This window comes from Monodon monoceros, unplaced genomic scaffold (genome assembly GCF_005190385.1).
Source record: "Monodon monoceros isolate NGI ecotype Baffin Bay Population unplaced genomic scaffold, NGI_Narwhal_1 Super_Scaffold_17, whole genome shotgun sequence".
Classification (NCBI taxonomy): Eukaryota; Metazoa; Chordata; class Mammalia; order Artiodactyla; family Monodontidae; genus Monodon; species Monodon monoceros.
Window position 1 is genome coordinate 12,679,937 of NW_021703773.1, and position 14,443 is coordinate 12,694,379.

General features: G+C 34.5%; 1 protein-coding gene across 2 annotated transcripts in view; it reads right to left on the reverse strand.

Moving 5' to 3' along the window:
• The window catches only part of TNKS (tankyrase), a 177,642-nt gene that overhangs the window by 88,069 nt on the left and 75,130 nt on the right, over positions 1-14,443 (reverse strand). For both annotated transcript variants that reach the window (XM_029226259.1, XM_029226260.1), the window contains exons 4-5: positions 2,664-2,700; positions 1,834-1,909 (exon numbers count right to left, since the gene is read on the reverse strand). In XM_029226259.1, the coding sequence (XP_029082092.1) occupies positions 1,834-1,909; positions 2,664-2,700 (113 nt within the window). The remainder of the gene's footprint in view (positions 1-1,833; positions 1,910-2,663; positions 2,701-14,443) is intronic.

The window sequence follows — 14,443 nt, forward strand, 5'->3', positions numbered from 1 at the left end:
ATAACCACAATTCAAGAACTCTGCGGTAAATGCCATAGAGTAATACAGAAAAGGAGCCATAGGAATTTGAATGAGGAATATGTTAGTTTCAGCTACAGGAATAAAGGAAGTGTATCCTCCTTTGGGGAGAAGGAAAAATAAAGAAGTTCTACATATTTGTGTAGGGACTGAAGCAAGGAGAAGAGGTAATTTGTTAATTATCAGTGTTCACACTCCTTAATTATTTTGACTTACTGAGCTAGGAATGAGGCTGTCAAGGTATAAGGGTAAGGATGGGAGAATGAGGCTGGGATGGAAACTGACTCCTGTTATAGTAATCTCACATAAATTTTGGAATATTAAAATGGCTGTGGAAAACTGAAGTAGGCTGGGCTCTAAAAGAGTTCTGTCTAAAGATATACCTGCATTTACAGATAAGAAGGGTTCTTTCTGCATAGTGATAAAAGTCGCCTTATCTACTAAAAGGATCCAAACAAAATCTGGAAGTCAAAGTAACTCAAGGAAGTTAAAATTCCCAAAGCAACTTCAAAATTGAAGGGAAGATGAGCAGTAACCATTTAAAAACATCTCCCAAAAGTCATTAATAGTACCAAGTAAGTCTTTGCTAATTTATAGCTTTATATGTACATAATTTAACCTACCATGAAAGTACAAGTCTCTCTCCAAATTATCCAGAGAAACTAAACATTCATTAGGCCATGAGAAATAATATACAAGCCATCTTCAATAACAACATATATTTGGAAGTATTCAATTCAATGCCACTATTGTATGTGTTTCATTAGAATAGGGAAAAAAGTGAAAGGAAAGCTGAATAATTTTAATCTATAAAATCATCACTCAGAGAAAAATGAGTTTTTAAAAGCAAAACAGTTCATTATTTCTAAGGGGTACCAACCATCCTGATACTTCCCGTAGTATATTTTCGATATAAAAAATTCCAAAGGAATTAATTCTTTAATTATTAGGTACAAGAAATTCCTCAACATCTGCAGTGTAACTTTAAAAATGTTTTAGGTTTTAAAAATATAAAAGCCATCCTTGTACATTAAAAAATTAACCCACATTTTAAAAAAGACTTTATAGTACAAAGTGTTTTGTTTTTCCATATCTATAAGGCAAATCACTGCAAAACTTTGCGGTCAGATACCAAAGCCTATAAAGGATTACATTTTCAGTCTCTATTCAGCAAGAATATGAAGCAGATAATGAAGATACCACTGCATATTTTATATATTACCTTACATTTATGACAACTGTATATTAATACAGAATATTTTTCTCTGCTTTAATACTTTCTTTCAATATATAACGATGAAAACATAGCCAATAAAAAAAAAAGCAGGGCCGTTACAATAGACCTAAAAAAATCATTAGCATTTTCTCAGCTTTAAATGGAAAAAGTGTTGGTTGCCTAGCAAACAAATTTTCCTCTGCCAAAAAGAAATAAAAATTATATCCTAACCAAGATGGGTAATTAGGATGTAAACAAACATCTCTAATTTCCATTATCATACACAGAAAATAATATATGTTGTTATAATTTTAATCGCTAAAAAAGCTGCAGTTCCATTTAACAAATAACTTTCAGTGTCTGACATTTAAGAGAAAAGGCTTAAGATCCATGCTTCACCAGCTCTATGAACATGTCACAGCAGCATTTCATTTTACAGTTAAAAGGTACCAGTAAAATACAGCCATATATATGTATGTATATATACGTGTGTGTGTATATATATATGTATATACACATATATATGCCAACTTTAAAATTTTTAACTGTAAAGCAAAAAGAAATCACTGAAGGGGAGTATTATATTTTAAATGACTTACCTTTCGCCCATCACTTGCATGGCAATTCACATTTAGAGGAGTCAGTAAAGCCATTAGTTTTTCTTCATTACCACTCCTACAAAAAGGTAGTAAGTCAATTCCTATAAAATTATAGCGCTTCTTATGAATGTTTATGGATATTTTTTACAAGAGAGTAGAAAATGATATGGGCTTGCTTTGATTTCTTTAATATGGTTCTGAATGAATCTCTTTTGCTTTATTCAATTCAATCAATATATTCCTAATAATTCCTGTTAATCATCATCCAGTGGTATATCATAGATAAGGCAGCTTTCTACATTTTTGTTTTATGTATCTGCATAAAGTCACCTTCTTAATTACAAACAAACTTTACTCTGATAAGTGATCTAAAACACTGGAGTTAAAAACATATAAAATGCTGTAAAAAGCTAATCAATTAAATTATAAATGAACAAGAACAAAAGAAAATGGGTGAGAATTTTAACATTTACTTCATGCCCCTCATTCAAGCTTGGCTAGAAAAATTTCCAGAGAAAAATAAAGATATAGGTTTTTAAATACTCCAAGAATATCATTCGAAAAGCTCGGCAACTCGGGTTTGCAGTTACCTTAAGAAATGTTCCAAATAAAATTAACCTTACAATCATCATCATATTGAAAGACAGTCTCATTTAATACACTAATCGTGCAAAATAAAGTATACAAAGATTTAGTATAAGGTCTTACCCGCATTATCGTATAAAATCCAAGCAAGACAATAACATGTTATAATTTTTATAGTCCTCCACCTGCCCTCCTCTTCTCCCTTAAATGCATTATACTCACTTAAAATGAATGGAATCACTTACCTAGCAGCTTCTAGGAGTTCGTCTTTCTTGTATTCACCTAGATGATTGCAAAATATCATGCTGTTAGCATTTGGCAGAAGACAGATTAAGAAATGCAGTAGGCAGCAAATAGAGAATTAAATAGAAAAGAACAGAAAAAGAGAGTCCACACCCCGCTGGGTGATGGAGCCGTGACGTTAGCCAGCTTGTGAAGGCAGCATCACCAGTGCCTTGGAGACGGGCAGCAAATTGACGCAGCTTCTTGTCCAATCCTCAGATGAAATAGCTTTCTTCAGACGACCAATGAATGCTAAATCTCGTGTCCAGAAACACATTCCCTCTGATAACAGCATGCCAGTTGAAGACAATGTCCCCTCCCCCCTTTTCTATTCAGGCTGTCACAGTATACTTGTGAAGCATAATACATTCTGAGACAAAAGCAAAATAATGTGGCTCTTTAAAGGTACAAATTACTAGTCTTCAAAAAACCTCAGTTTTATTTGTAATGACATGGAAAGTTTTGTCAAAAAAAACCACATTAATTACCATTGCTGAGCTTTATAGCAGAAGAAAAAAAATATCAGGATCAAGAAGCCTTTGCCTCGATAGGGTAGGTCTGTAGACTAGAAATACGTGAACTACGTACCAAATGCTATGAACCCCTTGGAGGCAGTGCTCTAAAAACCAAAACAGTGAATACATTCCTAAATGACAATAATATTCTAACGTGCTGCAACCTACACTTTATACAAATTCAATACCAAAGTTTAACAACAATGAATCTTAAAAATATTTTTTAAAAGGAGACTGCGATCTCTGAGAATAAGCAGACATCCAACTATTAAGATGTGAATAATTTTTCTCCATTCTATTTTTTAATATATCACAGACTGAAAATAGGTATATAATTTAGAATCTTCAATACAAATTTCTTAGGGCATTCAAGAACTAACAAACAAGTCTTTGCAAGCACAACTGAAGGAATTTTAGTAATATAGAGTTTGCTCACTGAATAAATAAAAGGAACAGCCAGGACCATGATTCAGCTATAATATGCTGACTCAGTTTGCTATATCATTAAAGAAATAATTATACAAAATGTCTAAGCAAGTAATTATGTGAAGGCAAATATTAAATATACATACAAAAAATAAAATTTTAGATGAAAATGTTATAATTCTATTAAGAAATAAGCTTAAACTACTTAAAAAAATCTTATCACTTATAAATATGGACTTCTTTGCGTTTTGTTTATTTTGCTACAGAATGCAGAATATTGATGCAAATTTTTTTTTTTTTTTTTTTTTGCGGTACGCGGGCCTCTCACTGTTGTGGCCTCTCCCGTTGCGGAGCACAGGCTCCGGACGCACAGGCTCAGCGGCCATGGCTCACAGGCCCAGCCGCTCCGCGGCATGTGGGATCTTCCCAGACCAGGGCACGAACCCGTGTCCCCTGCATCGGCAGGCGGACTCTCAACCACTGAGCCACCAGGGAAGCCCTGATACAAATATTTTAAGGACGTCTCAGGACCATCAAGCACATGTTTAAATTCTATAACCCTTCATTAGCAAATATTTCTTAAACTTTTGTCTTGATTCTTAGATTAAGATTTTATTAAAATCTAGAAACTGTAAGCAGTTATTTTGAAATAAGGAAAAAATTGTTAAATATCTAGTCTCTCCTAAGGGAATTTTATTTACCAGTAAAGTCACGGGCTCAACAATATACATGGATAAGCTAGAATGCATGCTTCATGATAAGAGTTGGTCTTTCTAATTTCCCATGTATTGTATTCCAGATTCTTTAACTGATTGACAGTTTAAGATTTACATTATTCTAATCCCCCACAAATAAGGTTCTTGTCTTCCCAAAACCAAAGACCTACCTTTATTAAATATTTTAGGTGGCAATATGGAAGTGAATGAGTCAGTTTAAGAATCTCCTTCTGAGAAAATGGTATGACCCATACCCTCAAACGCCTTAAGAATCAAGAGCAAAATAAGTGAAATTATGGGATAATCTATAAAAGTCATTCATTTAGTCAGTCAGCAAACAATTATCTGAAAGGCCTATAGGCCAGATTCAAAGCCAGAAAAAGAAACTATCATCTCTAAACTCAAGGAATAATAGTCTATTAAACAAGACAAACAAGTAAACAAATGATGAGAGTAGGAAATGAGTCTTATGCTATGAAGAGTTTAAAGGCTAGTCTAAGTAGGATTAATAAGAGGCAGGATAATTATAGTTCAAGGTAGGTTTCCTAGAAGAAGGAAAACTTGTGCAGAGTTTTTAAAGGAAGAACAGGTGATCCTCCGGTGAAGAAGGGTGAGGGAGAAGGAAGCAACCAAAGTAAAAGAAATGAGAGGGGCAATAGCTGCTCAGTAAACCTGAAACAAAGCACATTTGCAGGGGAATGGGTAAGAGTGAGGCAGAGAAGAAATAGATCACATGAATGGCATTCTAAGAAGTTTGAACTTTATTTTGAAAACAATGAGGAAATACTGAAATATGTTAACAAGTAGAGTGCAAAGTATATTTAAAGATCTATACGTTTTGTGATTATTTAAAATATTCCCATATTCTACTCCAGTGAACTTTTCTTGGGGAGGAAAGTGGCCCAAACGGGGTAAAGGGAGGTGAAGACAATCAATTCTGACACAGTCTATATTTTGGTGTAAGTATACATTTCCTGATATACAGTTATCATACTGAAATTGAGATCTGAAAGCAGCTACTACTGAAATTGAAGTCATAGTGAAACATGACTTCAGTAAGCTAGGAAATAAAACTGCAAAGTATTTGGCATCTCCAAAGTTCACATCAGTCTACCTACATAAGCTTCTCATCAAGTATAGCTTATTGATATTTTCTCCAAAGGGCACTTTTTGAAAAAAAAAAAAAGTTATTCCCTCATGGATAAACTGATAATAAACCAAAGCTTTCAAAAGGAAACATATAAGTGCACCCAACAGTGTCAGACGGAGGTATTACAAATGACTTTCTACTTTCACTGTTAGAGTTCCTAGTACTTATTCAGCTTTTCTGCAATACATTCCAACATCCACTATCTGGTGCCCGAGGACCACAATCCATAAACATTCAAAGCTATTTTTCAAATGCTACATCGCAGAAATAAGTAGCGTGATGAACTTAGAGTCCCTCACACACTCTGACAACAAATCCGAGCTGCTTACTTAACAGTGAAACCCCTAGTTCTATTTCATTTTAGCTGCGAATCTGAAAATATTCTGGCTGAGACTCTGGTGCTCTGTGGAGCATTTATATTCTTTAATAACATCCAGATAAAGGCTAGCAATAGATCAGCCAGAAAGGAAACTAGGCAATTATAGTCAAGATAATAGCAGCCAGAAACGGAGAAAACAGATGGCTTAAAATATTTTTCTTTGATTAGAATAAAATAAGTGGGGCTAAAAAAAAAAATAAGCAAGCCACAAGTTTACTTTCCAAAATCTGAACTGTTTTTATTAGTAAACTAAGTATTGATAGGATGCATGTAAAGATAAATACACACACATACACACACACACACACACACACAGTCGGGGGGCAGAGATATGAGTTAATGTGTTAAAAAGTATCAATATGTTATCAGAAAGAAGGTTAAAAATGAAAGTTAAAAAATAAAGGTTAAAAATAAAGCTCCCCTTTGTATTTCTCTGAGGTAGTTAGAAACAACTTCTCTTTCACTTACTGTGAAGGCAAAATTACTTTTTGAATAAAAATGAAGAAAACCTGAATCAATAAATAGACGTCATAATTACTGACTTATCTCAATTTCAACATCTTAAGGGGCTTTCGTTCTTTTCTTTAGCAACTGACAGGATCAAAGCAGACTAAGTTTTCTAAAAATGAGTCATTTGGTTTTGTTGAGATGGAACAACATGGAAAAATTATGAACACAGAATCATAAATTCTTAAAGCAATAAAGGACTAAAAAAGAATTTTGACCTTTCTTTTCTCTACTTTGAAACCATGCATAATACATGCCTATCAGTAACATTTCTTGTTATATGCAGTGAGGGGGGGGGTGTAACTTGAAAGTCACCTTTCTCCTGTCACCTCATCCCCAATTTCAGAATAGCTTTCCTAAGGGATCATCAACATATTATTTACAGTTAATGAAACTGACACCAAGACAATTAAATGAATTGCCTAAGGTTTCACTGAGTATTATTCACTATCTGTCAAGCCCTGAAAAAAGGCTAACGTGAGCAGAAACTAACCAAATCTGCGTTTTGGAAGAATCGATGTAAACAAAAGAGTAACACAACAATAATAGTAATAAAACAATTTTAAAAACAATGACAACAACTAGCTTTAAACAGGTTGAACATATTTATATAACATAAGCCAAATATTTCCATCAAAACTACTTTAAAGCAGGGAACTTTCACATGAGCTTGTAAACATGGGCCAAAAAAAAAAAAAAAAAAGTTTTACCTTCTAGTTTGTTTTAACATTTTGGACTAAGGGAATAGGTAGGAATGAAGACAATGTATTCCAGGTCTATTAAAATGACCAATTCATTTTGCATTTCCCACAGCATGTGTTAATTCCTCATGCTTTAGGTATCTCAAGGTAAGAGCTACGTAAAGACTTCAATCAAGAATCTCAATTATCAAGTTTAGGGACCCTTTTGTTGCTGAGGGCTAAGTAGTACCATGAATTGCTAATTCTCGTATAGATACTTTCTCATCAAGCTGCCAACAAATACAAGAGATAAACTGATTCTTGTAACTAAACTGACAGCCAATATGGGGAATAAAATATTAATTTGGGTGACATAATCCATTGTGTTTTCACGAATAGATTTGATACTTTAGAAACAGCCACGTAGTTGTGGAAGGAATTTCACTGAAGCACCAGGAAATAATCTAATCTCAAGATGTTAAGCTAGGTCTTCCACCAAAAGCAATTTTCAGACAGGCTGGTATCTACTATATGTACACATGGCCCCAGGAATGATCTGCATCCTCTCTCTGAAATTATTTTTTGAATTATTTGAATTATTTATTTCAATTGTCAATTGAATTATTATTTCGTTCTCTGAAATCTTTCATAAATATTTTCAGGACAATGTTGGGAAAAAATTACAAAGTATTAAGAGTCCTCTATGCCTTCTTCCAACTTCTGAATCCTGTCAATCTTCCCACTCATTCTGATTCTGGCTTCAAAGTCCACAGCATTAGAGAAGTCTAGAATCACGATCAAACTAAACGCTCCACATCGATTCTAAACAAGGAATAATTGGGGGCTTTAAAATGTTAGGCTTGAATAGAGTATTTTCCTGGTGGAGATCCTTCCTATCTTCTGCTCCCTACAACTCTGACCTTTCTAATTCGCTAACATCAAACCTGTGCTGCAGTACTAACGTAAACTCCAAGCTGGCTGTCCGGTACAGTGCAGCTTGGGAAGAACTTTCCAGTTCTTTAGAAAAATGGAGGTGTCCCACACCTCCTGCCCTGCAGGGCAGCTGAAAATCAATTTTCGAAGATAAAAGGCCCCCAAATGCAACTATATTATCTTATAATATTTAAACGATAAAAATTATAATGTATTACATGTTAACAAAAAAGCCTAAACCAAGGTCCTAAAACATTAAAAAACACAAAATTACACTCAGACATAACAAAGGCTCTGCAAAAAAACCATATAATGCAGTCAATAAACGATTGTTACCAACCTGTTTCTTTGTGTGCAGTAGTATGTCTTCACTTAGCCCCAGTGACATCTTAGATAGGCATCCCATTTATGGACACTTAAGTGGGGTTTCAAATAATTTATACCTGCTTCTGACATTCTGTCAATTGTATTTGGAATGTAACTCAAGACTTTTCACGGATTTGTTTGTTTGTTAAAAACGGAAGTATTAAAATCTGGGACATAACTACAAACACACACTGGCCAAAAAAATGTTGTATTATAATATATATGCATTCTCTAAAGTTTGGTATTAAAAACCAGGAGAGGTATTCCTAATGCACATTGTTAACCAATGAGACATTCTGCAAACTGTGCCTGTACTTTAAAAGACCTTTTGATATGTCACAAAGAAAATAAGAAGGGAGGGAGGGAGGGAGGGAGGGAAGGTAGGAAGGAAGGAAGGAGATCTCCTTCTAAGCATGTCAGATTGTGATGCCATGTATGGTGTGGTATCTGGGTGCTTGGAATGCCCACCACTGCTTAAGCCATCAACTATCTGTGTAAATGGCTGGTCAGGGCTGAGAGAACTGGGATATTGATTCTTTACTATCACCATGTTTGCTGTCCAAAAATGGTCTGGTAAAGTAAAATCGTATTTGATCCGAAACAGGCCAATAGTTTTACATTCTTTGCTCTGTATCAGGGATCCTTCTTCTATAGCAATCAACCCACAATTTCTTATGTGCCAATTCAAAATCCCCAAAGCTCTAAAAATTCATTTGGCAGCAAAACTTGACTCACCTGGTATACATAGCTATCATATACATTAATGTTTGATTATAGGGTTAAGCCCAGACTCCTCTGGGATATTTTATGATATAGTACATGTGCTCTGTCTTTTAATATTTTATTTACTCACTGAAGTACAATTTACATACATTAAAATTCAACCTTTTCAAATGTACAGTTCTATGAATTTTGACAAACTTATACAGCTGTGTAGCCACTATCTCAAAATTTGAACATCTCCATCACCCAAAATGTTCCCTCAGGCCCCTCTGTAACCAATCTATCCCAACCCAATAGCAACCGCTAATCTAATCTCTTTCTCTGTAGTTTTACTTTTTATAGAATGTCATATAAATGGAATCACAGGATATGTAGACTTTTAAGTATGGCTTCTTTTTCTTAGTATAAATGCTTTTGAGATTCATTCATGTTTTGGACTACCAATATTTGTTCTTTTTGATTATCAAGCAGTATTCCATTATATGAATGCACCTGAATTTGCTTATCCATTCACCAGTTGATCAACATGTGGGCTGTTTCCAGCTTTTGGTGATTATGAATAAAGCTACTGTAAAAATTCAGACAGGATTTTGTATGGACCTATGTCTTCATTTCCTTTGGGCAAATACTTAGGTGTGTGGGTGCTGGGATGTACAGTAAATGTATGTTTAACTTTATAAGAAACTGACAAATCACATCTCTTTTAAAATTTGAAAAATTCTTTATTCTGGAATATAATCACACCACCTACAGAAAGGAAAAAGAACAAAAGAGAAAAAGTTGACTAATGAGAAATATGACAGTACTGTACTGCTAGAAATCTCAACCTCACAGCTAGAAATCCCAATCTTGCCTCTTTTTGGGGGCAATTCACCTAAAAACTGAACTAATTTGCACAGCTTTTAGTTCTTCATTTCTCACTTGTTCTGTCTTCTGTACTTTTTTTGAAATAGGGAGAATATACAAATTTAATCTCTTCATTCAAGGAACTGTTTTGTATGTAGTACCTGCGATCTTAGAGCTACGAGAATACATGAACAAAGCATATTTTGATTTATAGGAACCATACTGTTATCTGTGAAAAGGAAATTACTTTCCTGCAGTCCTTGCTCTTATCAGAATGCTCAGCCCCTCAATGCATCAGCCTACTGAGGGCCAGAAGTTTGGTGAGCCACCTATTTGGGATGGTCAGACCTCTGCCTTCTTACACCAAATATAAGGAATTAAGGAAACTAAGGCTAATGCAGAAGTACAAGTGACTACTTTTTGAATGATGTAAGAACTGTCTTGTCTTCACTGTAATTATTGTATATGATTGCATTTTATTCTTTGTATATTTTGTCCTGTTTACAAAGTCTCTGAAAGATGTAGTAACTTTGCAATTTTGGTCTTTTCAGGAAGCACCAATTATGATTTACTTCTTTAAGCTGCAAATGCTTAGTTTTTTCTTATATTTCCCCCAAAGTATCACTAAATCTCTTATTCAGGGTTAGAGCTAATTAAACTTAGTGAAGTCTGAGTAATGGTATTTTATCCTGGGCATAATCTTTCTCATTCAAACTCTCTCTCTCTCTTTTAATGCCACTCATTTATTAGTTCTCCTTTGAATAACATCATTTATTTGTTTAACAAATATATATTCACTATCTATAATATGTCAAGTATAACACAGCTACTACTACTGTATCATGTACTGAATCTTGAATTAGTAGGACAAAAGTGATGGACAGAGCTAGAACACAAGGAACGGTATCAAATCCGTAGAATATATTATTCATTTAGCACGTTGCAATGCACAGCTGTCACTGATGGAAGTATATCACACGTGTAAACATTATGTGTCAGGTATGTTAAGGAAAAGATGTTGAGGACCACTTTCAGAAGATGACAGAGCTAAGCACTATGTTCTTAAAGCTTTGAGATATTTACCAGACAGTGAGAGAGAGACTGAGGCATTGAGTGTGTGTATGTCTGTGTTAATAAAAGATTTAGATCAGGTAAATAATAGTTCCTAACTTTGGGGGGGGTCACGAAGCACTTTAAGGAGCTAATGAAAGCAGCTTTAGACCCTCTCCGTAGGGAGAAAATTCTTTGCACATATGAAGATAAACTCAAATTTTTGCCTACAGTTTTAAGAGTTTTTACAGAATCTATGGAGTCTATGAAGTTATTACAGGTTAAGAACTGCTGTTAAAAAAAAAAAGTACCTCTGACTTACACTCATTGATTCTAAATATAATCTTAAGGCAAGCTTGGCAAGATAAACTAGTTTGATATCCTTATTTTATACATGACTCAGTTAAGACCCAAAATAAGTAAATAACTTGCGTAAAATTTTAAAACTATACAGTGGCAAAGCTAGGACAAGAATCCATGTCCTTTGCCAGTATTTTTTTTTTTTTTTTGCGGTACACAGGCCTCTCACTGCTGTGGCCTCTTCCGTTGCAGAGCACAGGCTCCGGACGCGCAGGCTCAGCGGCCATGGCTAACGGGCCCAGCCGCTCCGCGGCATGTGGGATCTTCCCAGACCGGGGCACAAACCCGTGTCCCCTGCATCAGCAGGCGGACTCTCAACCACTGCGTCACCAGGGAAGCCCAGGTTGTAGAGTTTAACCTGATTTTGTAAGGTATAGGAACTCTTCGTTTACTTTTCTTTCTTTTTGAGCAGGGGAGTAAACTAAGTAAAGCTGAACTTAACCTGGTAGCTCAATGAACTAAGACCTGGAGACACTGGGGATTAGTTACAGGGCTATTGTAGCAAGATGGTGAGAAGAAAAGTACGTAAATGGTGGCAGTAAGAATGGAAAGAATGTCAAGTAGAGAGAAGGCATTGAATGCATCACAATGCAGCAGAGCTTATATTTGATGTGTTAGTTTTATGTGTCACCTGGGATATCATGCTATAAATGGTAAAATTTAAAATATTTACATCTCAATCTTAGATTAATACTTCACCCAATAATCTTTCTGAACATGCTCACAGTAGCAACACTTTGCTAATTCAGCTTCTGCTTAATGGATATATTACCACAGACTCAGACTTCATATACTGAGAATGTCCATTAAATTACAATAATCTATTTAAATAATATAGCTAATTTATTTAATTATTAATTTAGATGTTGAAACTACAGTCTTTGATTCTTGCACAGCCAATTTCAAGACAGACATTGAGAGTTCATAGTTCACCTAGGAGGCATTTCAGACATATTAAAGAAAATGTTCTCCAAGAGAAGTAGTTTTAGAAAAAATAAAAGACTATAAGAGAGGTACTGATGTATAATGTCTAGAAGGCCAGTTTGCTCCTTTCCTGAGCATAATATTAGCTTAAAAAAAAAATCCAGTACAGATGAGCATTCACTTAATTTACTTAACTACTTTCTTATTATAAAGTTACTATAATGGGCTAGTGTACTAACATGATAACTACTGATTTTGACTTTCTTCTTAGACTTTTATCTTCTTATTTTGTTCAACTGAGAAGGAGATATATGAGGAAGTTTATTATTTCAGAAAAATATGGAGGAAAGATTTTAAAGTTGAGGAAATGAAGAGGACATATTTGCAATTTTTGGGGAAAAATTATTCCGTAGTATTTTGCTTTGGGAAATTGTTTCAAGTCTGTCTAAATGTAAATCAGGAAAAACATCTTTATTTGAAGTAGCAAACCGGAGAAACAGAAGTAGATGTTCAATTTCAGATAATCTTAAAATTACATATCTTACTGGGATATATTTTCCTATGTATAGAAGCAGAAAGCCACATGTCAACTGTACATTTTAATTTTCTTATCTGGAATATATTTAACCCCATCCCTTAGTATCAGTTTTATTGTCTAGTTCCATTTTTATTTTAAATACCTAGCAAAACAGGACAGCAACAATTCTATCAGAAACATGTATAAGATAATTGTATATCAATAATGAAATCTGTGTCAACAGATTTGACATGTGTCATGTCTTTTGTGTGTGCTAATATGAATTTCTTTTTTTTTTTTTTTGCGGTATGCGGGCCTCTCACTGTTGCAGCCTCTCCCGTTGCAGGAGCGCAGGCTATGGACGCGCAGGCTCCACGGCATGTGGGATCTTCACGGACCGGGGCACGAACCCGTGTCCCCTGCATCGGCAGGCGGACTCTCAACCACTGCGCCACCAGGGAAGCCCTAATATGAATTTCTTAGCAGAAATTAGATTTATATCAATGCTTGATATTATCTTTTCAGTAGATGGTTATTCAGAACTTCCTTGTTCCTCTTATATTTCAGAAAGCTGCTTGGATTAACCGTGATATATATCACTTTATGCATACAACCCTGCCACGTTGTTCAAAACATTAATCTGTTTTCCATGGTTAGGTTTTAGTTTTGTACTATCCATAACTTTATTGTAGAAACTGCCTATGAGAGACATTTACTATCATTTCTAAACAAGGTGACCAAAGACAGAGATTGCAGGTACTACATATGAAAGTTCCTTGAATGAAGAGATGAAATCTGTATACTAATTTTAATAACAAACAAAAATTAATTTTTTGAAATAATTTTAATATAAATACTTCACATCAAACATTAAGAAACATTTCTGATGAAAAAAACTGGTTTTGAATATTTTGGTACTTTTACTCTTTGATGGGCTTATTTTTGCCCCCATAAATTTATCAACTACCTTCATATAAAAATTATCACTTAGCCTTATTTAAAAGCTACAACCATAAAAATTAATTCTCTTGGAAAAGTCAAGGGCTAAATCACTCTAGATAGCCAAGTTTTCAACATACTGCTAATTCAGCATTTTAATTCTCCTGCTCTTGAGGGAATTTCTTTCTGAAATACATTAAACAGTTCTATGCATTCAAAAATGGATTATTCAAAATACAATTTAACATTTCTTGACAAATCAGGGGCAATTATTTTGAACCTAGACCAGATTGTACAATAATATAGCAAAGCTCTCTGGGCCTATTGAGATGTGCTGATCCAAAATGGCTCCGGAATGCTATGCATTTTATTATTTTTTTCATGTGTAATTTATTTTTCTCTTTTCCATTGTGCTAATGAATAATCTCTTTATTTATTTCCTTTTAGAGTATCTAAAAATGCTGTCTAGTAGAAACATAATTCAAAGCACATATGTAATTAAAAATTTTCTATTAGCCATGTTAAAAAAAAGGTAAATGGAGGACACTAATTTTAATAAGATATTTTATTTCATCCAATATATCTAAAATATTATCATTTCAACATGTGGCACTAGGCCTGTTTCACATGCCCAATAGCCATCTGTGGCCAGTAGCTACTGTACTGGACAGTGCGCATCTAAAACTATCATGAGCTGGAAGATTACAAAACT